At 41.7% G+C, this 23,033-nt stretch overlaps 1 protein-coding gene across 1 annotated transcript; it reads left to right on the top strand.

Annotated features, from left to right (window-relative positions):
• The first annotated feature begins 1,034 nt into the window (after positions 1-1,034).
• Positions 1,035-19,248, top strand: tmem154 (transmembrane protein 154). The gene is made up of 9 exons (XM_084084759.1): positions 1,035-1,226; positions 5,069-5,296; positions 5,737-5,787; positions 6,373-6,408; positions 7,019-7,159; positions 8,123-8,174; positions 9,476-9,552; positions 11,227-11,270; positions 17,029-19,248. The coding sequence occupies exons 1-8, from the start codon at positions 1,124-1,126 to the stop codon at positions 11,262-11,264; spliced, it is 726 nt and encodes a 241-aa protein (XP_083940885.1). The 5' UTR covers positions 1,035-1,123; the 3' UTR covers positions 11,265-11,270; positions 17,029-19,248.
• Positions 19,249-23,033: the final 3,785 nt, after the last annotated feature.

Raw genomic sequence — 23,033 nt, 5'->3', positions numbered from 1 at the left:
TTGATACTTTTACGTAAGTAAGACATGTGAGTACTTTTTTCCACCACTGATTGTTTTTAGGGTGTTGCATACGTCAAAACATCTACCAAATGTTGAGGTAGACGCTGGAAGAGGACACACACAATTGTGAAAGAAAGTTTAATAATAGCAAAAGGGAAAACAGCAGCCATTCAGAATAGTCATCCACTAGTTGCATTACAACACTTCTTCCCAGAAATCCATTGTGTTTCCTATAGTGTGTTGCACTAGCCTAACCTCAAACTGTAGTAGGCCGATGGCTCACCTATGATGAATCACACATATATTGCCCAAGCCTCTCTATTCCACTGTATTGAATGTGTTGTGTGTTAATTTGTTTCTGATTGCTTTAGCCTCCTTCACACCTCAAGGAGGAAAGCATTCACCCTGACATCATGTTGAAACCTGCCACCACCCCGGCCCGTGCTTGTGGTTGGATGAGACCAGATGAAACGCCTTTTACAAGCAGAACAATAACCTACTCAGTTGCCTGTGGAAAGTGATCATCACAGGGAAAGTAGGCCTTTCCTCTAATTGTTGATTTGCAAGCCTAACTTTAGTTGAAATACTGAGTAATAGTCACATTAACGTGAAGAGTTTTGTATCTATTAAGTAGACAACCCCTTTATAGCCTTGGTTTCTGTAAACAAAAAAAGAAGAAAAAAATAGAAGAAGTTGATCAACATAGCCACTCCTCAAGATAAACTTTTTTTTTTCCCAGAGGAGATACCCCACCACCAGCTGCTATTCCGAGTCCAAGGTAAGTATTTTTTTTTTCTTGCTGAGCTTTTCCCTTGCCTCCGGTAGGTACACACTGCATACCTATGCAGGAGGAATGTGATTCTACAGCAGCTGAGGAGCTGCCAGACTTGTGGCTACAAGCACACAGTCGATTGCATCACATCCGAGAGAGAGAGAGAGAGAGAGACAGAGAGAAAGAGAGGGAGAGAGAGAGAGAGTTATCTGACTGAGTGTATGGGCGTGTATCTGGGTTTTCTCTCTCTCTCTCTCTCTCTCTCTCTCTCTCTCTCTCTCTCTCTGTCTCTATCAGGAAGTATGATGATGTCTTAACTTTAAAAGGAAGACATGGGCTCATAATGGCACAATGTCTGCCTTTAAGTCTGGTAACGTGAGGAGAAGAGGCCCTTGGGATATGACCCCTCTGCTGGTACTGCTGCTGGTGCTGCTCTCCAGCCTGACTGGCCCAGGTAAGACAGAATAACTCATTTTGTTTCACTATTTGCTATTTCGCCACCTTACAGCCACGATTGTCGGCCCTTTCTCTGCTGTCCTTATCTCAGTGGTTCTCAAACTTTAAAATGACAAGGTCTCCCCTTAACTCTGACAGTGTAGAAATGGAACCAAATGGACCCGTTAGGGTCCATTTGGTTCCATTTCTACACTGTCAGAGTTACAGACTTGTTAGGGTCCATTTAGACTCCCCTAAAGGAACCCACGGAGTCCCTGGAATCCACTTTGAGAACCACTGCCTTATCTCCTCCTACCTGTCTTTACCTGGCTTTGTGAGCTACGAGTCACATAACACTTAGTTTATTTTTGCGTGAGTGTGTGAGTGTGTGAGGCCGTAGAACAGGGTTATTATATTTCTGTTGATGTGGAGATAGACTGAGTTACACATAGTCACTCGAGGACCGGCTCTCTACACTACAATGCCACGTGAACCCCTTTTCTAATAACAGATTCTGTAATGGTAACTTATGTTATTGCATAGCCTTGTTGCGTTCAACTTTTGGATGGGGACACTTTTCTTGTTACGACAAGTATCCAAGCCATAAAAACCTTCACTCGTAAAATCAGTGCAATGTTTCTCTTTCTTCCGTTTAAGTTGGCTCACCTTTTTTAACCGCATGAACCCTAGCGTCTCTATTCTGGGGGGCGAACAGTCAGCGAAAATAGCAGTGTTGTGAGCTTGTAGATCTGCTATTTTCGGGGGTAGAGGGAAATGCTAGCGGACCCTATAGTTTGGAGCCTTGGGGGACCCCGTCAATATTGTTTAAAGTGGTGAAGAAACCTTTTTTTTTTCTCCAAAGAACAAAACATTTCATCTTTAGTCATCATCATGACAAATACCTGACCGTAAAGATGTTTCACAAGGCTCTCCAACGTCCCTGTGGCTATATACACTCTCTGCTGCCTGTGTAATAGCTCATTTTTGCAACTGTTTAGACTGTTTCGACACTAAAATGTACACGGAAGTCGCACGGTCCTGGCATGGTGTCACAATAACACTTTAACTGTCATTTTCTTGTACTGTCAGAAGCAGGGCAGGAATTTCAGGGAGGCCACGAAGGCCATGGCAGTCGTTGCCCCTCAGTTTGGCCTTGTGCCCCTCAAAAAAATGGCATGCCTTGAGGCCATGTGGCCTTAATTGGCCTGACTGTACCACTTTCTCCTCGGTCTCTTTCTTGTCAATATGTAGACACCAGTGTCTCTTTCTTGTCATGTAGACACCAGTGTCTCTTTCGTGTCAATATGTAGGACACCAGTGTCTCTTTCTTGTCATGTAGACACCAGTGTTTAAAGCAGAGTCCCCAGCTTTAAACCAATCCAGTGACTTTGATTGGTGCACGGCTGAGCATGGATCAGATTGTAAATACAATTATTTATTTATTTCACTGCAGATAGTCTACATATTAAATGTATCCTTAACCCTTAAATTCAATTCATTCTTTCAATGGACTAAAATCTTGTTTTATTTCATGACCTTCCTGCCCTGGCATTTGGCCTTTGCACTCTCAAAAAATGGACAACACCAAACAAAGGCCAAGCAGCCTCTCCCCTAAAATGACAAAATTCCAGGCCTGGTCAGAAGTATTTGCCTGCTTTGGAATGTTTACCCGTTTCAATGGTTTGAAAATGTCTGTGATGGAGAATGTTTTGGTTGCATTTTCGTTTCATTGAAGGTGGAAGTCTCATTAGGAAGCTTCGACTGGAACCGGTTACATGTGTGCAACTTATGTTTCTAGACCAAACAACCACAAAAGATGTTATCAATAGACATACTGATGCCATTTTTGATATCATGCCGACAGCATGATTGTGAGAAAGTATGTCATTCCCTTGTCCTACTTCTGCCCATATTTCATCGCTGCACAGTCTAAAGTAACCATACTTTTTTATTTTTAGAAACAGAATGATAAAAGTCCCTTTCCTACATACAGTAGTTGTAAATCAATTCCATTACGGATAACTACTTGTTTCAGTGATATGACAGTGCTGTGATAAGATCTGTTTGTTTGCTGTAATTGTAGATGTCTCATAAAGTGGCTTAGGCTTAATAAATACCATTAACTGTGGAACTACAGTTGTATTCATATGGACGACAACTAATGGCAACCAATGGGAATACAGTTGGAAACTCATTAGTTCAAGGGATGTCCACCCACTTGAGAAAGTGCTGTATCATACATCACAATCTTTGTGTGTGCACATGTATCTGTATGCAGTGGTGGAAGATGTGCTTTACTTAAGTATAAGTAACTGAAGGACGCTCATTGCCTTCATCACATCCTAAATTGACTACTGCAATAGCCTCTATACAGTGTCCACCATCAAGGTTCTCAAGAAACTACAGATTGTGCAAAATTCTGCTGCCCGCCTGCTTACCAAAACCCGACCCAGAGACCACATCACACCAGTCCTCCATGACCTTCACTGGCTCCCAGTCAAACACAGAATAGACCCCTTAACGGACGACGTCACACTGATAAGAACCAGTATGCGTGCAACCAGTATCAGGTCTCGCTAGCACGCACCTCACCAGCCAACACACAAGGGGGTTGGGGTGTGCTGAAACCAGCGCATCCCAAAACAACAGGTTGAGAATTGATTGCGTGAAACAATCACCTGCGCGTCCAGTCTCAATGTTGGTAAACAAATAATTGGTCTATACGGTGTCCACCACCAAGGTTCTCGAGAAACTACAGTACATACAAAAATAACTCTGCCGGCCTGCTTACCAGAACCCGATCCAGAGACCACATCACACCACTGGCTCCCAGTCAAACACTTCCCAGTCAAAATACTGCTCACCACCTGCTACAAGGCCCTCAACAACCAAGCTCCCCGCTACCTCTCTGACCTCTGTCACCGCCACGCCCCCTCCCGCTCCCTCAGGTCTGGTGATGCCAACCTCACGGTGCTCCCCAAGGCAACGAACCTGGTGTGACAGCTGACAGGGCCTTCTCAGTTGCAGCCCCCTCCCCATGGAACTCACTCCCAGCTCAACATCAAATCTGCCCCCACCCTCGCCACGTTTAAAACCACCCTCAAAACCCACCTCTTCGGACTCGCTTTCCCCTCCTAATTCAAACCCCCCTTTTACCTTTTAATTTGAACAATTTTGTTTTGCTTCGTTCTTTACCCTTTTAACTAGTTATTTTCTTAATAAAGTCGTCTTTATGTGTTTTGTTCTGTAAAGCGACTTTGAGTACCTAGAAAGCGCAATATAAATTGCACCTATTAGTATTATTATTATTATTGAGTAACTGCTGTATACCACAATATAGAAATACTCTGTTACAAGTAAAGGTCCTCCATTCAACATTTTACTAAGTAAAAGATATGTTTAAAAAAATATAACACAAGAGTACTCATTATGCAGAATGGTCCATTTCACAATCATTTTATAGGATTGTAATTAATAATGTATTCATGTGTTCATCACTTTAATGTTGCAGCTGGGGTCTGATTTGAATTAATGTATGTGCTTCTGGGTAGCCTAACCTATAATACATCATCATGTATCAAATCATGTTAATGTATGTTGTGTATAAGTAATCAAAATCTGCAAATTAAATAGTTTTGAGCTTGCGGATCTGCTACTTTTGATGCTTTTGTGTGACGCTGTAGTACGATCAAGTAGGTCATTCATTTACGAAAAAACACAAAAAGCTACAATATGGAGATAAGAGGTTTCTGCCAGACAGCAACAAATTGTACTTATGTGCATTATTGGAGTAAATGTACTCAGTTACGTTCCACTGCAGTCTGTCTGTATGTAAATGTAATGCTGAGTCCTGAATTGCAGTGGCGTCCCAGGATGGGGAAGATCAGGACGGAGACGGGGAAGTCACACCTGAAGAGACACCTGAAGACGTGGCTGAAGATATAGCTGAAGAGGCTCCTCAAGAGGCTCCTGAAGAGGCCCCTCCTGACGAGGTGACAGAAGAGGTCCCCGAAGACCCGGCAGCAAATGAAGAGGACCAGGACCCGTCACCGTCATCATATACTGATGATGGTGAAATACACGTCTCAGGTCAGCTCTTGATGCCTGCTATTTAGCTATCTATCCTTGTTTGTGTAGCTGGGGGAAAATAGCAGATCTACAAGCTCACAACGTGCCGCAACGCAACGTGTTGTGAGCTTATAGATCTTCTATTTTCGATGGACGCCAGGTTGAAAGCTGTTAAAATGAGGGCTTCCTTGTTGCCTCAGCGGGTCAGCGTGTGCGTAGACACAGACCGAACCGTGATTGGATTGGATGACCTCACATGTCAACCTCTCTCTCTATCTCTCTATCTCTCTATCTCTCTATCTCTCTATCTCTCTCTCTCTCTCTCTCTCTTTCTCTCTCGCTCTCGCTCTTGCTCTCTCTCTCTCTCTCTCTCTCTCTCTCTCTCTCTCTCTCTCTTCTATCTATCTCTTGTGGTTGTTTTGTTACCATAATGATCCTATGCTACTTTTGTGGGTCCGTAGAGTCACCATCGTCGATGCCTGATGCCTCTGCATCGCCTGACCCCAATACAGGTGAGCCCATGTCAGCAGGTGTACACTGTAAAACCCTCAGTGTTCAGTTAACTCATAGAGAGTACAACTGTAACCTGACATCAGAAGTGTCTACGTGGGACACACTACTTACAACAACAAAAATCTAATATTATTGTGCTTTTTAGGATCCAACATTAACACCCTGCTCCCATCCAAATAAATAACACTCATGGAGGGTAGATGATTGTATGTGGGTTTTAATTCAGTTTCACTGATAGGACAGTGTTGTGTGATCTGAGGGTCTGTTTACTTAAATGAAGATATCTCATGAGGTGGCTTAGACTCTACTAACTGTAGAGCTACATTTATTCAATCATATTGGTGACATATAGTTTTTTGACACGACTGTGTAGACTTACGAATTGTGCTCCACTGGTCAAACTAAAGAGCTGTCCCCATCTATTTACATGTGTATTTGTTCAGTGTATTTTCATACTGTGATGTGTCCTTGCCATGCTGCCTTGCAATGTTGAGTGAAAATGCTCATTTAGCGCTTGGATCTTTCGGTCAGGTATTCTGAACATAACCTAACCATTTGTTGTATTGCTGTTTTATGTTACACAGAAGATGGCTCTGGAAGTGGCTCTGGTGATTTTTTGGGTCAGTTAAGTTATGTCCTAATATACAAACACATTTATTTATTTTTGCTTTTTTTCATTTTTATTTATTGCTGCAATCCATAACATTTTGGTCTGGTAGGACCACTACTGGTTGACAAGAGTTATTGCATGAGGCTCAAAGCGCAATATAACATCTGCCCAAACAGGCTTTCTGTATTAGCAGTAGATCATTCAGTGCTCGCACAGGGGACTCCCGGAACCCGGGTTTTAATTCAGGCAAAAAGGTTACGGATTGCATCTTAAATGTTAATAACAGATCATGTTCTGTTGAAAGGTGCCGTCACTAAGTGTGCTAAGTGCTACAATGTTTAGCACACACACACGCGACAATTGTCGCCCATACTGATGAAAACACCAGGTAGTGAAAATAGACGATCTACAAGCTCGTAGATGGGCTATTTTTGGAACACATTTTTTTTCCCCATTTCCTGAAAAGTATCAGTTTTGGACGTACAAGGTTTCAACCCGACAGTGATGATATGTTTAGTGCTGCTACAGTAACCAGAACTAAAAGACACACAAGATGTGACAATACAACATCTTGAATGTTGACAGAGGCCGATCTCGCTGCTCCTCTCCTCTCCTCGTAGATGGGCCGACGGACGTACCGCTGGAGACCAGTCCCGTCATCATCCTGATCCCTGTGGTGCTGGTGGTGGTGATCATCGCCATGGTGGTGGGCGGCATCGTCATCAACCGCAGGTGGAACCGGAACAAGAGTTACAAAACAGGTACATCGGTTTAAGACAGGAACCGTCTGCCATCATGAACCAATCAACTCATTTCTGTGTCTGGAGAGAGTTGGTGTTCATAGATCAAATCTTTGTTCATCGATCAGGAGGCAAATCTTTGGTTTTGATCATGCGATATGATACAATTTGTGATAATATCACAATTTAATACAGAATTTTTTAAAAAGCACACATTTTTCAGTATAAAGGTTGTTACACACCAGGAGCAATGCGAGTGAACGATACCAAAATGTGTCGCGATTATTTCACATCAAACTTTTATTTTGGTGATGCCCCATTCATACAGGTTGATGATGTTATTCGCGCTGAAAAATCGACTTTGTTTCGAAAAATAATGTCGCTTAATCCAGTGGTTCTCAAACGTTTTCGTGTCAAGGACCCCCTAACCGATATGTATTTGGCCGCGGACCCCCATCTGAATTTTTTGTGCCCGGGAGCCCCAGAGTTTTTCAAACAACTTGCAAGATTTTTCAAAAATGTAAAACAAAAATTGCATTTTTGAATAGCCAACGTATAGATGGATATAAGTGGTTACAATGATTGTGATGCTATATTAACTATTTTTGCTTAATTAAGAAATAGAAAAGAATAGCAGACCTACAAGCTAGCTCACAATGCAGTGCGACTCATCTTTAGCTTGTAGATCGGCTATTGTTTAAGACCTGGAACGCACCTGTGTCACTTTCTTTGGGCTATTCAAAAATATTGACTTTTTTCACAAAACTGATAGGATTTAGAAAAAAATGTTAAGAATCGCCTCAGGTCTTAATGGGTTAAGTAGTTAAGAAAATGACCAACCCCTCCGTTTTTTGTTTTTACAAATCCAACCCCGGCCCGGACTAGACTACTTTGCCTTTTTCTTTTATACTTAAAGTAGGTTTGACTGTGTTATCAAATGATGTTTTGAAGCAAGCACTAAGCAGGTATTTGTTCTTTTCTTAGATCATGAGAAGGGGGATCCTTATTTGGATGACACCACAGAGAAAGTACCAATGTAAGTTCTGAGAATGTGAGCTCATTGATTCTAATAGGATGTAAACGGCTGCCTTCCAATGCACTCTTATGCCTCTTATTAATATGCAGAACAGTTTGACTAAAGTGATGCTAATGTCATTTCCTGTTTAATATGTGTGTGTGTGGGCGGTCAGATGGTGTGAAAACACACCCGACCGCGTGTGTGTGTGTGTGTGTGTGTGTGTGTGTGTGTGTGTGTGTGTGTGTGTGTGTGTGTGTGTGTGTGTGTGTGTGTGTGTGTGTGTGTGTGTGTGTGTGTGTGTGTGTGTGTGTGCATGTGTGCATGTGTGTGTGCGCGTGTGTGTGCGCGTGTGTGTGTGCGTGTGCGTGTGCGTGTGCGTGTGCGTGTGCGTGTGCGTGTGTGTGTGTGTGTGTGTGTGTGTGAATTTGCAAGCATGTTGATGTGGCCGCACTAACGAGTTCGTGTGATGATGCCACGTGTTTTACAATTCGTTCTGATGACGAGTCATATTGCAAAGAGCTCATGCAACACTGTCCTGAAGTATTGTTATCAATACACAGGATGTGATGTAACTTCCCCCTTGTGCCATCTAGAACAAGTTGCCATGTAAAAACAGCTCTTGCACACACACAACAAAATCACGGGTGGAAAGGGTGGATAGTGGAAGTATCATGCGGACACCTCCTATGAAGAAATACTGTCTGGCATATGAGGGTTTCCACCCGACAGAGAGTATTATTGCACTTCTACTGAAAAATATACAAATAAACAAAATTCACATGCATGTTTCAAACCATACAAAATTCTAAAATATACATTTTTCATGCTGGAAAACTATTTTCCACAGATATGTTCTAGATATAGACTATAGCAATGATTACCGGAATCAGAATATACAGCTATTTTATTTATTTTTTACAACTTTATTTATAGGATTTTCAATTATTATTAAGACATACAACCCCATATATACCCCACCCTCCCCGGTTCCCTCACAGAAAAAAAAATGACAACAATAAAACAACACTTATATATAAATGGGGGAATAAAGAAATAGAAATAAAGGGAGCAGTACATGATTTGAAGTTAATATACAGCTATTTAACACACACATTACATCACCTTTAAGTGGTTAAATATGAAAAATCACACCATCATCCCATCATCAATAATCGTTATCATCATTATTATCATCACTATCATCACTCTATGTTCTTTTTTGCCTACTGCTACGTTTACAAAGAAACAGCAGATATAGCCTGTGTGTCATGTAGCATTTGTTGACCCTCACAGTAACATAAAGGTCATGTGTCCTCCAGGCCCATGTTTGAAGAGGACGTCCCCTCTGTGTTGGAGTTGGAGATGGAGGAATTGGACCAGTGGATGAACAAAGATGGTGAGTGTCTAACCATGAGACTATTGAGGACATAACTCAGATGTCATGAAGTGAAGCAAACGTGTAAAAACAGGCAAGAAATTCGGCCTCTCAAATGCAACTTCTTTTAGCTATCTCTCACACGTAAGATTGGGTGTTCACTGTTCATCCAGCAGATGTCACTGTTGCACTATTTGTTGTCCTCTATGAGCAAAGTGGGTCTCTCTCATGTGAGGCCAGATTAATACATTCTACAACATACTGTAGTAGTACTGTAGCCTATTCACAGCTTTAGACATATTTTACATAGATAATTTTCCCATTAATGGCTTCACATTCAGATTTGTCTTTTTCTTACAGTATTACATTTGTAATGTTGGCATTCAAACACTGACAAACTTACTGGAATAATCTAATCAGTATAGGACACACAAAAGTTGCGCGGTTATTAAATCTTGCATCATGTTTGAATTTAGTTAGTAAATCAAGCTTTTCTCTAGGGACTTGACTTTTCAAATCAATTTGCGCTTTTACAAAAGCATTAAAACAAAACAATAACATAACTTTGACAAAACATAACCACAAAATGATATTCAGTGTTTTAGACCAGTGGTTCTCAAACTTTTTCATATCAAGGACCCCCAAATTGACACTTATTAGCCCACGGACCTCCATTTGAAAAGATAAGCCAGGGACCCCCATAAGAGAAGATGTTACGGCTCTAGCAGTGATTCTCAATCATTGTAATTTAAGGACCCCCAGTTTGACATGCATTAGGCTACGGACCCCCATTTAATGGCATTTCTATCTCTGGGACCCCAATTCATATTGTAAAATCAATGTTAATTTAACTCTGAGAGTGTACACTCTCAGAGTTACAGACCCATAAGGGTCCATTTGGTTCCTATAAATCATTTAGCTGGGGACCCCCTGGTATCAGGTTTATTTCAGGTCTCTGAACTTTGATTTTCATACTGAAATTGATTGAATGAAATGGCTTTAAAATCAAACAAACCATGATTATTGGCATTAATTTCAAGTATACTGTGAGACATAGTCAGGGGTCAGACAACCAGTATGGCGCTTCAACTCTGGCCCTATAGGGACCTAGAATACTGCTTATTTTATCTTTTATCAGGAAGCTGTGAAGCTAGTTAAAGGTAGGTTAAGTATTTTTTGGTTAAAACTAAAAGTGTGTTGTTAAATCATCATTGCTATAGAGTGCTTGTTCAGTTGCAGGTGTCTCTGCGTCTCCCTAGATCTTTAATAAACAGAAAATATATGTTCAGGTCCCAATTGTGTCTGCTAATGTCTTTGTGTCATCGCTTCCAATTTCACTTGTTTCATCTGTGTCCTGTGTGAGTTCTCTCTCCTGATTTGATACAATTGGTATCCCGACCTGAAAATGCATTTTCTGATTAATCAAGAGCTGGAGGGACGGGGAGACCCCTGTTGCTAAACAAACAAAACACTCTATACCAATGAGTACTGTCAGAATATAAAGCAATATTTTTACAAAAGAATATCACTTACCCTACCTTTAACCTTTGATAATCTGGGTCCTCTGGACTGATAGTATACAGATATTGTAATGGCATTGCATTGTGTTTGTCAGTTAATTCCTTTTGTATACTTAAAACCTCCCTGCTTGGGTTAATGTGTTTATTATCCCATTTGTATGTTTATTTATTATAGGTGGAACGACAATGGACTCCAAACAGATAGAATTATGATTTAACGTGAGTATTCCTTTCTACGTTCCAGTGCATTCCCAGTCTACTGCTCATATTTACTGACACAAAGACAGCTTTGGTCAGTTTTAGCTCTCTCCAGAGCTTTGTGCTCAGACAAAGAGGTGAAGATAATCTGTCCTGCTTTTAGAGTGAGTTGTGAGAGTTTGTGCGGTGATGTTGCAATACAAGCCTAGACACTGATAGACAAGTTACCAGTGGTGGGGAAAGTACTCAATTTGTTTTACTTAAGTAGAAGTAGCAATACAGCAATGTAGAGATACTCTGTTACAAGTAAACGTCCGGAATTGAAAATGTACTTGAGTAAAAGTACAAACGTATGCAGAATGTCCCTTTTTACAAGTTTTCAAATCTATAAAAATCTATAAAAGATCTTTTGAAAATAGCAGCTCTGACGAATTGTGAGCTTGTAGACTGGCTATTTTCAAATAGCCGAAGTATATAAGGTGGAATGTGGTTAATGTGTTTTGTAATAATAATCAGAATCTGTAACTAGTAAACTAGTAAAGTTTTCAAATAATTGTAGTGGAGTAAAAGTACAATAATTGCCTCTGAGATGTAGTAGAAGTAAAAGTAAGATATTATACTCCAGTAAAGTAAAAGTACCTAACAATTGTACTTAAGTATAGTACTTGAGTACATGTACTTAGTTACTTTCCACCACTGCCAGATACACATCGCTTATGCCCTTAATGCAGTCCAGGTTAAGATAAAACAGAGAGACAGTTACTCCATAATGCAGTGCCCTATTCTGGAGGGAACATTCGCGGGAAAATAGCATTAACAATAATCCAACCCATTAATAGAAAAGATCATGTGGAAACAAACAAACAAAAAAAAAAACATGAATTTACACAACGCTGATGATAGTGCTGTCAAACAAGTCTATGAAGCTATCGATGAAATCGATGAAAAAGTTGAATATGCAACACAATTGTATACAACAATATGTATAGTGGGGGTCCTTGGTCTGAAACATTTTGGAGACCCCTGCCTTAAACCATTCTTCTACATTTACCAGGGTCCCCTTGTGGTCTACCTCTACTACTACTTGGTCCACTTTTTCCCCTCTCTCTTCACCGAAAATAGTGGATCTGCAAGCATTGATTGATTGATTGATTGATTGATTGATTGATTGATTGATTGAATGAATACTTTATTAGACAGAAATGTAAACAGCACGAGGCACAGTCAGACATTTGGGCTACAAGGATAACACAAAAACATCCTGGGGACTTGTTTCCATTGTGGTCCTATATCCTATATACCATTGGTTCTCAAAGTGGGGTCCGGGGACCCCCAGGGGTCCTTGAGGGGGTTCCAGGGGGTCCCCAGATAGATGGATAGTTATGAACCAAATGGACCCTTATGTGGTTGTAACTCTGAGAGTGTACAAATGGAACCAAATGGACCCTTATGTGGTTGTAACTCTGAGAGTCTACAAATGGAACCAAATTGACCCTTATGTGGTTGTAACTCTGAGAGTGTACAAATGGAACCAAATGGACCCTTATGTGGTTGTAACTCTGAGAGTGTACAAATGGAACCAAATGGACCCTTACGGGTCCATTTGGTTCCATTTGTACACTCTCAGAGTTATGGTGGTCCGTGGTCTAAATGCAGGGGTTCTCAAAGTGTGGTCCAGGGACCCCCCCATGGCCATGGCCCTATATCGGCTATTTTCAAAAGAACTTGACATTCTTGGAATATCTTTGACATTTTTTAACACCACAAATCTTGCATGGGGGGTTCCTTGGCCCAACATGTTTTCAGACGGGGGTCCGTGGCCAAATACACATTCATTTAGGGGTCCTTGACATGAAAACGTTTGAGAACCACTGCTGTATACAGTATAGCTTGATGCTATATATTTGCCTGTAGATGGGCTATTTTCAGCAGACGTTCACAGAATGTTCACCTCTATTATGACATGCCCAGAATAGGATATTAAGGTGAGACGACGAGAGACGGTCACACCCTGTAAGGCAGTTGCAGGTTAAGTGTAGGGTTAGTGCAGCTGTGTTGATTGAACGCTACCTCTGCATAATAGTCATCACTGATGTCAAGCTGCATGATTATGTTTGAAAGGCTATGGATAATCAGTCATTATTACTCATTAGCCATGCACATTGCATCATAGTTTGTACAAAACACATGCCAAAAATAGGAAACGGAAAACAAGCGTAAACATGGAGAAAACGTTGAATCTTATCAGATCGGATCCTGTCTGAAGGGCTATTTCTAAATACAGGCATCTTCTCCAGCAGTTAAGAGTGTTTACAGATTGTACAGATCATTCGTCACGGTGGAAGAATAGGTTTGGGATATGTTTTTGATTACAGCGCGCTCGCACATATTTCGTGGCGGCGGCAACACAAGCGTGATCATAACCATGTTATTATGGTACACATCATAGCCAGGCATTATGAATCACATATTTCAGTGTAGCAGCCTTGTATAGCGCAGACTCCCAGGAAAACTAACACAACACAGATTGACCATTCATCTTGGGTAATAGTCGCTCCCAATGGCTTCTCTCTCTCTCTCTCTCTCTCTCTCCTCATTCTCTCGCTCTCTCTCTCTCTCTCTCTCTCTCTCTCTCTCTCTCTCCTCATTCTCTCACTCTCTCTCTCTCTCTCTCTCCTCATTCTCTCGCTCTCTCCCTCATTGTCTCTGTCTCTCCCTCATTCTATCTCTCTTTCTCTCTCTCCTCTCTCCCTCATTATCTAGCTCTCCCTCATTTTCTCTGTGTCTCCCTCGTTCTCTCTCTCTTCCTCTATCTTTCTCTCTCCTTCTCTCTTTCTCGCTCTTTCTTTCAGTGTTTCTTTCAGTCTCGTTCTCTCTCTCTCTTAACTCTCCCTCATTCTCTCGCTCCCTCATTATCTCTGTCTCTCCTTCATTCTATCTCTCTTCCTCTCTCTTTCTCTCTCTCCTTCTCTCTTTCTTGCTCTTTCTTTCAGTCTCTCCTCTCTCTCCCTCTACCTCATTCTCTCTCTCCTTCTCTCCCTCCTTCTTTCTCTCTCTCTCACACACACTCTCCCTCTCCTTTCTTTCCCCAACTGGTTTTTGTTTGGCTGCAATGTGCCAGCCGGGGGTTTGGAATAGCTGTGACTGATGAACTCTAACCCTTTTAGTCATCATTACGTACCGTGGGGCCTTAAGCCTGATCCACATACACTTCGTCGTACTAAGCATCCGGCCAAAAACCACAGATCTGCAAGCTCGCGACACGTCCCAGACGAGGCGCGCCGTGAGCTTGCAGATCTGCTATTTTCGGCCGCGCGGCGCCGTCGTACGGCCGAGCACACAAGTCAGAAACACTCCTAACATCTGTTGCTGATTACGACAGGCATGCATGGAAGTGTGGCGCAACTTTAGCTAGAGATGGTCCCTGCCTCTGTTGACGGGCTGAAGGGGGTTGGGGGGGGGCGGGGGTGGGATCAAGGTCCACTCTGCTAACTGTGGCCTAACGTCATTCACACACACTGCTTTTTTTCCCAGGGTTTTTTTTTATTTGCGAAGGCTTCACGGACCGGAGGCTACTCTCGGTTAAACAGAAAGGGCGGCCCTCTGTGGACAAAAGTTACAACAGAGAGAACTCAAAACAGAAGGGAACGCGGAGGTTGCACAATGTTATATCATGACCCTTTTTGTTTTTAAAATTCCCAGTAATAGTGCATTAGTGCAGCAGCTGTAGCGTATTTTCCGTTCCACAGCGGATCTGTTTAGTTCCAGAAACATTTGGGCTTGTCACATAGTAGTCAATATGCTGTAAAATACGACCAGAGTTATTGATCCCCTTGGGTCGAATTGGGGATAAACTAGACAGGCTGGCCATGTTAAATTAAGCAATCACAGATCTGTCCAAGGTCTCAATTTTTCTTTTTTAACTCTTAGTTATTTTCTTGTTGTTGTTGTTTCTTTTCCCTCCTGGCATTTCTGCTTTATTTCTGGTTGTGACATAGAGAGAGAGAGAGACAGGAAAGGCCGGAGGGAGATAGAAGGGGATGACCTGCAGCAAACAACCTTGGGGGTCAGAATCGAACCCGGGCCTGTTGCAAGAAGGACTATACCACTGATTCTCAAAGTGGGGTCCTTCTGGGGTATTCCATGGGGTCCCCAGCAAAATGAGGAACCGTTTAAACCCTTATGCTTTATTTTATTTTTCGGCTATTTGAAATTCACAGATCTACAAGCTAACAGTAGACTAGTCTCGCGTAGCCAGACCCCACAGAAAATGAAAAACAGCGACCTCTGCTTTTCTGATATTCTGTGGAGTCTGGCAGGAGTATAATGTTAGACTAGAGCGCAGGGAAACACCGGTTTCGTGTCTGCCTATAGCGCATCACTTCCGGTTGGTGCGACCATGTTTTCATTCCCACTAACAATATTTCTACACGGAACACTAACACCACTTCTCCCAGAGAACATGGATGGTTTTGGTTATAAGCCCACTTGTTTCTATGATGAAAGAGTAATTTAAAATGTGAATATCTTTCCGTGGTTTTGTCCGCTCCGAGGACGCTATTGTTAAATTAGTTTCGGCTAGTTTCGAGGGGGGGAGGGTGGATCATGGTGGATGGACACGTGAATCCCGCCCACTACATTTGATTGGGTAAAGCGCGGCCCACTTCCTGATCTGAAGGCACGCCCACTTGTAGCCAATGCGCACTGGTTAGGACGAACCGCTCCGACAGATTCCACCGCAGGTCGGAATCTGTTCTTGAGAGATTAACAGTAGACTAACTGAGCTTGACGATCAGTTATTTTCGAATAATTTTGACAAATGTTGACAAATATTCTCTTGGCACAAGATCTTTTCAAATGGGGGTCCGTGGACAATGCACATCAATTTGTGGGTCCTTGCAGTTTGAGATCCACTGGATTAATACAGTAGCCTTATTTATGTAGTGTGCTATTACCAGGTGAGCCACTGGGGCGCCCCCTAACTCTTAGTTTTGTTGTGACGTACACACAGTAGGCCTAATGCTTGTGTACTTATAATGCAATCACGCTCCATTTGCTGAGTTTGATCCAAAGTGCCTTACATGAGTGCATACATTTTTAGCTTGCATACCCACAGTGGGAATTAAACCTGACACCTGCTCTCATTGACCCACACAAGACCAGTTTAACAAACACACAATGGCACTGGAGGAAAGTAACTACGTACATTAAACTTAAGTACATGTACTTAAGTATAAGTTTGAGGTACTTTTACTTTACTTGAGTGTTTTCATTTTTCAATACTTCGACTCCACTTCATGTCAGAAGCGAATATTGTACTTTTTTTACTCCACTACAATTATTTGAAAACTTTAGTTACAATTTACTAAGTACTTTTACATTGGTGCTGAAGTATAATTTGATGCCATTACTTTTGTACTTTTACCCGAGTAAACTTTTGAATGCAGACCCTTTACATGTAACAGAGTATTTGTATATTGTGGTATTGCTACTTGTATTTAAGTAAAAAAACAAGAAAATCTAAGTACTTCTTCCACCACTGTACAATGGTAAACTCGACCACAAGCGCTAGCTCAGTGTGTGTGTGTGTGTGTGTGTGTGTGTGTGTATGAAGTGAGTTCAGAGAGACCGTAATTCCTCCGACAGTAAATGATCCTATCCTCTAACCTCTGTCTCTTTTTCCCCCGACTGTCTGTCCTCTGCCCGCGAGGAGGAGGAGGAGAAGTTTATGGACACTGTCACAAATTCTCTCTCTCCCTGTGGTCCTTCTCTACTGCAGGTGACAGAGGACGTCCACTATGCCAGCAAGGACACGCTGCCACCCCGAGGCAGCACTGCCCTGCACAGTAACCAACGATGACAACTGGGACCATGTGCCGCAGCGTTCCCACAACGTTCACGCAACACTGCTGACAGCGGGGAACTACAGTGTTTACCAGGAACCAACATCACTATTTGTTTGTGTGTGTGTGCGTGCGTGCGTGCGAGTGTGTGTGCGTGCGTGTGTGTGTGCGTGCGCGTGTGTGTGTGTTTTAAGAAAAGGAAATGCAGATGTTTTTTCCCCCTCTCGGTACCAGACAAAAACAGCAGTGGCGACAATAATTGTGCAAGTTAAACGTTTTTTTTTTTATATAATGCGACGTCGCAAACCTCTTTCTCCCACGTAACTCTAATAGAGAGCAGAGCAGTGTGTGTTCCCAGGCCTAAATCGGTGGTGTTCTGGTCGCGTTGATTCGTCGTTATAATGAGCATTGGTAATGAATGGCCATTGCAATGCCATCAATTCAGTATTGTGCCATTGTTTATTGTTTCAGTCACGCTTTGTCTGTGTTTTATTGCTGTTTGTATTCAACTGCCATGTCGTAATTAATTACGGTGGGCGAATGAGTTTTCTTTAACTCTAGGAATATATCTGAGGGGAAAATAAACACAATTAGGAATACCAAAGAGAAAAACAAAAAAAAAAACGACAGTAATGTGCGATAGTGTTGCAGGCACCGACTTTCAGACATTTTGCCATGTTAGAGTCAGGTTTGTTTGCCCATTTGGCCATGTGGGTGTAGCTGGAACTTGTCTTGGTATTTGCTTTCATATGGACATGAAACCACATACACAAGATTCCTACCCATCATTCAACAAGGGTAGACTGTTTTCAGGTGTACACATTTTATAAATACAATGTACTGTGTCGACACCATTTGACAAACAAAAAGTGCAAAGTGAAAAGGCATACAGAGAAGTAACATCACCAAACACCACAGATTTGATTGCAATTTTGGCTACTCTCTTTCGCCCGTCACATTTTCCCCCTCTCTCACAGTCACAGGTTTGTACTACTGTTAACTCAGAGAGCATACAAAAGCTTGTACATTTGTTCGCTCTTGGAGTTACAAATGAGTAAATTGATTGCACGTCATACGTTTTTGCCAGCATGAGATTTTGCCAATGGCCCTTCTTTTTCCTGGGGTTCTCCTTCCATTCCGACATCTCGCCACTCCGACTACACCAGTCTCTCTAGTGGAAAGTTTTAATTAGGAAGTGCTTTTGATTTGCATGCATGAACAACCACAGAAGGGCTCTTTTTTCATGCTTGTGCATGAAGATGATACAGCTGGTTAGGATTCAATACGGAGAAGTGGTGGAAAAAGTACTCAAATTCTTTACTTACGTAAAAGTACCAATACTGCACTATAAAAATACTCTGTTACAAGTACAAGTCCAGAATTCAAAATGTATTTGAGTAGTACAAAAGTATTGGCATCAAAATGTGCTTAAAGTACCAAGTAAAAGCACTAAATATTTGAAAATAGCCTAGGTATAAAATCCGGCAAAAGTGGTTAATGTACTATGTTTTATAATGTAATAATTTATATCTGAAAAGTAACTAGTAACTAAGGTTTTCAAATAATTGTAGTGGAGTAAAAGTACAATATTTGCCTCTGAGATGTAGTGGAGTAGAAGTAAAAGTATTGGAAATTGGAAATACTCAAGTAAAGTACAAATACCTCAAAATTGTACTCAAGTACAGTACTTAAGTAAATGTACTTAGTTACTTTCCACCACTGTCTGTTACACTGTATGACTGTCTAGAATATAGGCTATAGGCTATTGGATGTTATGGTTTTGACCCTGGGTTTGAGATTATGTTGTCGTTACACTGAACTAAATGTACATTCAGCTTTATAAGACTCACAGTCAGTATTTTGCAGATTCTTGCGCTGTAAATGTGTAGAATGTGTTGTTGTTTATTTCACAAAATGAGTTTATTTTTTAAGAAAAGGCCTATTGTAAATAGTTTTATATTGAGTTTGTTTATTCAGCTGTAGGTTTGACATTCAGTCAGGATATATAGGCTATACCTAATTTATCGAATGAATCCTACGCAAATAAATTAATAAGCTCTAGGCAAAATTGTAAAACAAAAAAGCATACAGAATGCTAAATGCATTATTAGGTCTGTGTATTGATTCAATTGTCAATAAACATGCCCTTGACTGCACATCTGATTCGGTTGTTCCTTTGTAAATAATCTTCCAAATATTTCAATAATATAATATCATGTTTTGAATAGCGTATACTTTCAAATGGACTTTGGAATATTTTCTGTTGAGTATTTGCGTGCATGACTGCAGCTCATAGAGTGCCTCATGTATAACAGCTGCGTAGTACTGCATTTCCACTGGCTCCCTAGACTGTATACCACTTTCTGGTGAGACACTTTTACTGAAAGGTAATGGTGTGTGTGTGTGTGTGTGTGTGTGTGTGTGTGTGTGCGTGCGCGTGCGCGTGCGCGTGCGTGTGAGGTTGGGGAAGGGGAGTGGTGGGGGAGGCACGGCTGACAATTTGTGCCAACCAATGAATATAAATAAGAAATACCAAGAGATATTGTCCTTCTCTCCGTGACTCTCTCTCACTTTGCCTGCAGTCTCCAGGTAACTCATTAGACTTCCACACAGCAGAGCTGTATACAAACAGTATTTCCACAACATCTAAATACCTTTTGCCATAAAAAAAACAGCAAGGAAAGGGAAGTCTCTTGATATTCAGCATGATCTGAATGTTGTTTCAGCGCCGCCTCGATTACGACTAATCTATCGCTCTGTTTACACTGTAAGTCAATAAGTGCAGAAATGCCATTACCTACGACTGGAGTTGATACGCTATCCACTTAAAGATTCAGACTTAAATAAACCTTTCCAAAACACGCACTAGTGTGGCAGACTTGTGGATTTGTCACACCGTTTTGAGAGACCAGGTGTTATGTCATTAGCTGTGTGGTGCATGCAAACCGGGTTCCTCTTACAGTGGCAGATTCTGGCCAGACTGGTTTGCATGCGGCAGCAATGCTCCGTGCCAAGCCGTGGCTGTGATGCACTATGAATAATGGGTCATGTGTATAGGTGTCTGTCTGCATAGTGAAATACAAAGGATTAGACTCACAGGGATGTGTTGCTAACAGGAGACTTTGTCAACTGATAACTACTTAATGACCGGTGAAGAATTCCCCTTCGCATAACAGATGCCTCTTTTACAAGTATGTGTAAGTGCATTATACGCAGAGTGTTAATTTGACCACATGAGCCCTCGTGTCCCTATTCTGGGGGCGAGCATTCTGTGAAATAACAGATCTAAAAGCTCACAACAGCGTCACAACGTGGCACGTTGTGAGCTCATAGATCTGCTATTGAAGGCGAAGAGATTTTGGTGTCAACTATAATATAAGGTTTACGTGGTTAGCTCAAGTTTAAGTGTAAACAAATGTTTTTTTTTCTACATTTGTACACTCTCTGACTTACAGATGGCTAAAGTTTACTGTGCATACGTTTGACCCGAGGCGAGAATGAACTCAGGGAGTATGTCACAATTTATGTGACTGCTATGTATTCCACCAACGTGTCGTGTCTCTCCGAATGCAGGGCCTGTATATCTTTGTATGCTTGTATTCCTGTCTACCCCTCAGGCGCTGTTACTGTCACACCCAATCGGATTCCTTTTACAGCCACACAATCAGCATTGTTTGTCTTCCTGGAGGAGCTGTGTTCCAGACCACCCGTCTTTCTTAACATCGTTTCATCTGTCGTGTTCCCATCATTACTATCTATTGTGCCGTGGCAATGTTTGAGTGGAGTGTGCAGCAAACACCATGGGGATATTATATAGTCAGTGTGTATGTGTGTGTGTGCGGAAAGTACGAAACTGTGTGTTTTGTCTTTATCAGGGGACCGGCTGCACAATATTTTAAAGCCTTTGTCCTTTTGAGAGTCGTGACAAGCAAGCGAGACCATGTGAGATGTCTCTTTGCCTCCAATCAAAGAGCTCTCCTTCCAGTGGTCAGGAAGTATGGTGTGTCATCCACGATAAGGAAGATATGAGCTTCTGCTTGCACAGAATATTAATGCCTACTCTACTGGTATAGCTTTAGAAGACAAATCCCCACAGATAAGACCTTCCCTGACAAACCCAACAGTAAAGGAAGAGTGTGTTGGGTTTCAGATGTGCTATGTTCTTGGGTTGGATAGGCTTTTTTTTGTAGTTTCTTTTTTTAAAACCAGGACAGTCTTTGCCCTAAACTCATTGGAAACACTGTTGAGTAAAAGCTGTATAATATTACATGATAAACTTGTTTTACCTTCTAGGCTAAATCCCAGACTCCATGCACATTTAATAATTACATTTCTTGATTCAAGACTCCGTTAAATCTACAGAAATGGAAACCTTGAAGTTGTTTCCTATTGAGACCTTCCTTTTATGTTTTTCCTCTGTTGTTTCCTAAATCTTGTGTTCATTAATTTGGTTGCTTTTAACGGCTTAAGAGAATAATCAATCCAAAGCATTTCCACACTTAGAAATCTATAATATTATTATAGATTTCTAAGTGTGGAAACGTTTTGGATTGATTTGACGAGACGGATAATAAAGCATATTACATTAACACAAAATGATGCCCTGTAGTACAAAGCGACAATAGTCTACATTTATGCTGGTTTGAAAGGAGGAATTTATGAGTAGAATGGCATATTGTCTCCATAAAGGCTGTGCTAGTTGAAAGGGATATTATGACAAACCCCAGACAGCTGTTCAGCATTGTGTGAAACTTTGCAGGAAGCATTTCAATATAGCAACCATTTAATAAGCCAAGTTTTCAAATTAAGAATTCCCACATGGGGAGATTTAGCAACAAGCTGCGGATACTTTCAGTTCATGTGTCTGCCTGGAAACATTTCTTCCTTTCATTCACTTCGAGGCATATTTTTCAGCTTTCATTGGCCAAGTGCCAGTGTCAATTCCATGGTTCTCAGAATCACATTCTTTGGTGCTTAGTGATATCTCATGGCTTCAGACTCTGCTCCCTGGAAGATTAAGATACAGGACATAGAAATGACCATAAGACAATGGCTGGCGCTCTGCCTCCGCTCCGGCAAACACAGATCGGTTCATAATGGCAGGCCTGCTGCTGTTTAGGAATAATGAGGATGAATATGTATGCAAGAAAGGAAATAAAAAATAGGCATGTATTCTAATCCAGCATAATCTTTGAAGCCCTCGCCCAAACACACACACACGCGCGCGCACGCACGCACACACACACACACACACACACACACACACGCACACACACGCACACACACACACACACACACACACACACACACACACACACACACACACACACACACACAGTTATTCATGATGGGATATGAATAACGAGGCTGAATATGCTGCAAAAAAATACTAAAGGCCTGTATTCTAATCCAGCATAATTGTTCACCCCCCCCCCCTCCACACGCACGCACGTGCGCACAGACACACACACACGCACGCACGCACGCACGCACACACACACACACACACACACACACACACACACACACACACACACACACACACACACACACACACACACACACACACACACACACACACACACACACACACACACACACACACACACACACATATAAATAGACATAAATAGAATAGAACAGAACAGACATAATCTGACATAATAATATGCTGCACAAATAGCCTGGAAAAGACAAATCTGCCAGTGCAAAAAAATAATAAAAAAATATCCCTCTGGCCATGCCAGGCTAGCACAAATACTATATTCTAAAAATCATTTTTTTGGACCCCTCACTCACTCCACATGATTAAAAGGCAAAGGCCTCTGACAATGGCGTCATATTTGATCGCCCCTGTGAACAAAAAAAAAAGTGTACGTCACCACCTTGCGACACCCATTCTCACCAGCAGCAGCAGAGCAGCAGCCAGTCAGTGAGAGAG

The sequence above is a fragment of the Gymnoscopelus microlampas genome (genome assembly GCF_963454915.1).
Source record: "Gymnoscopelus microlampas genome assembly, chromosome: 2".
Classification (NCBI taxonomy): Eukaryota; Metazoa; Chordata; class Actinopteri; order Myctophiformes; family Myctophidae; genus Gymnoscopelus; species Gymnoscopelus microlampas.
This window is presented reverse-complemented; position numbering and strand designations above follow the sequence as displayed.

What these genes read in the sequence shown, in the direction of transcription:
- tmem154 (XM_084084759.1), top strand. Translation starts at nt 1,124, where the DNA reads ATGTCTGCCTTTAAGTCTGGTAACGTGAGGAGAAGAGGCCCTTGGGAT. An exon ending in GAACAAGAGTTACAAAACAG is followed by an intron (nt 7,160 to 8,122) that starts GTACATCGGTTT and finishes TTCTTTTCTTAG; the next exon opens with ATCATGAGAAGGGGGATCCT. An exon ending in ACCACAGAGAAAGTACCAAT is followed by an intron (nt 8,175 to 9,475) that starts GTAAGTTCTGAG and finishes TGTGTCCTCCAG; the next exon opens with GCCCATGTTTGAAGAGGACG.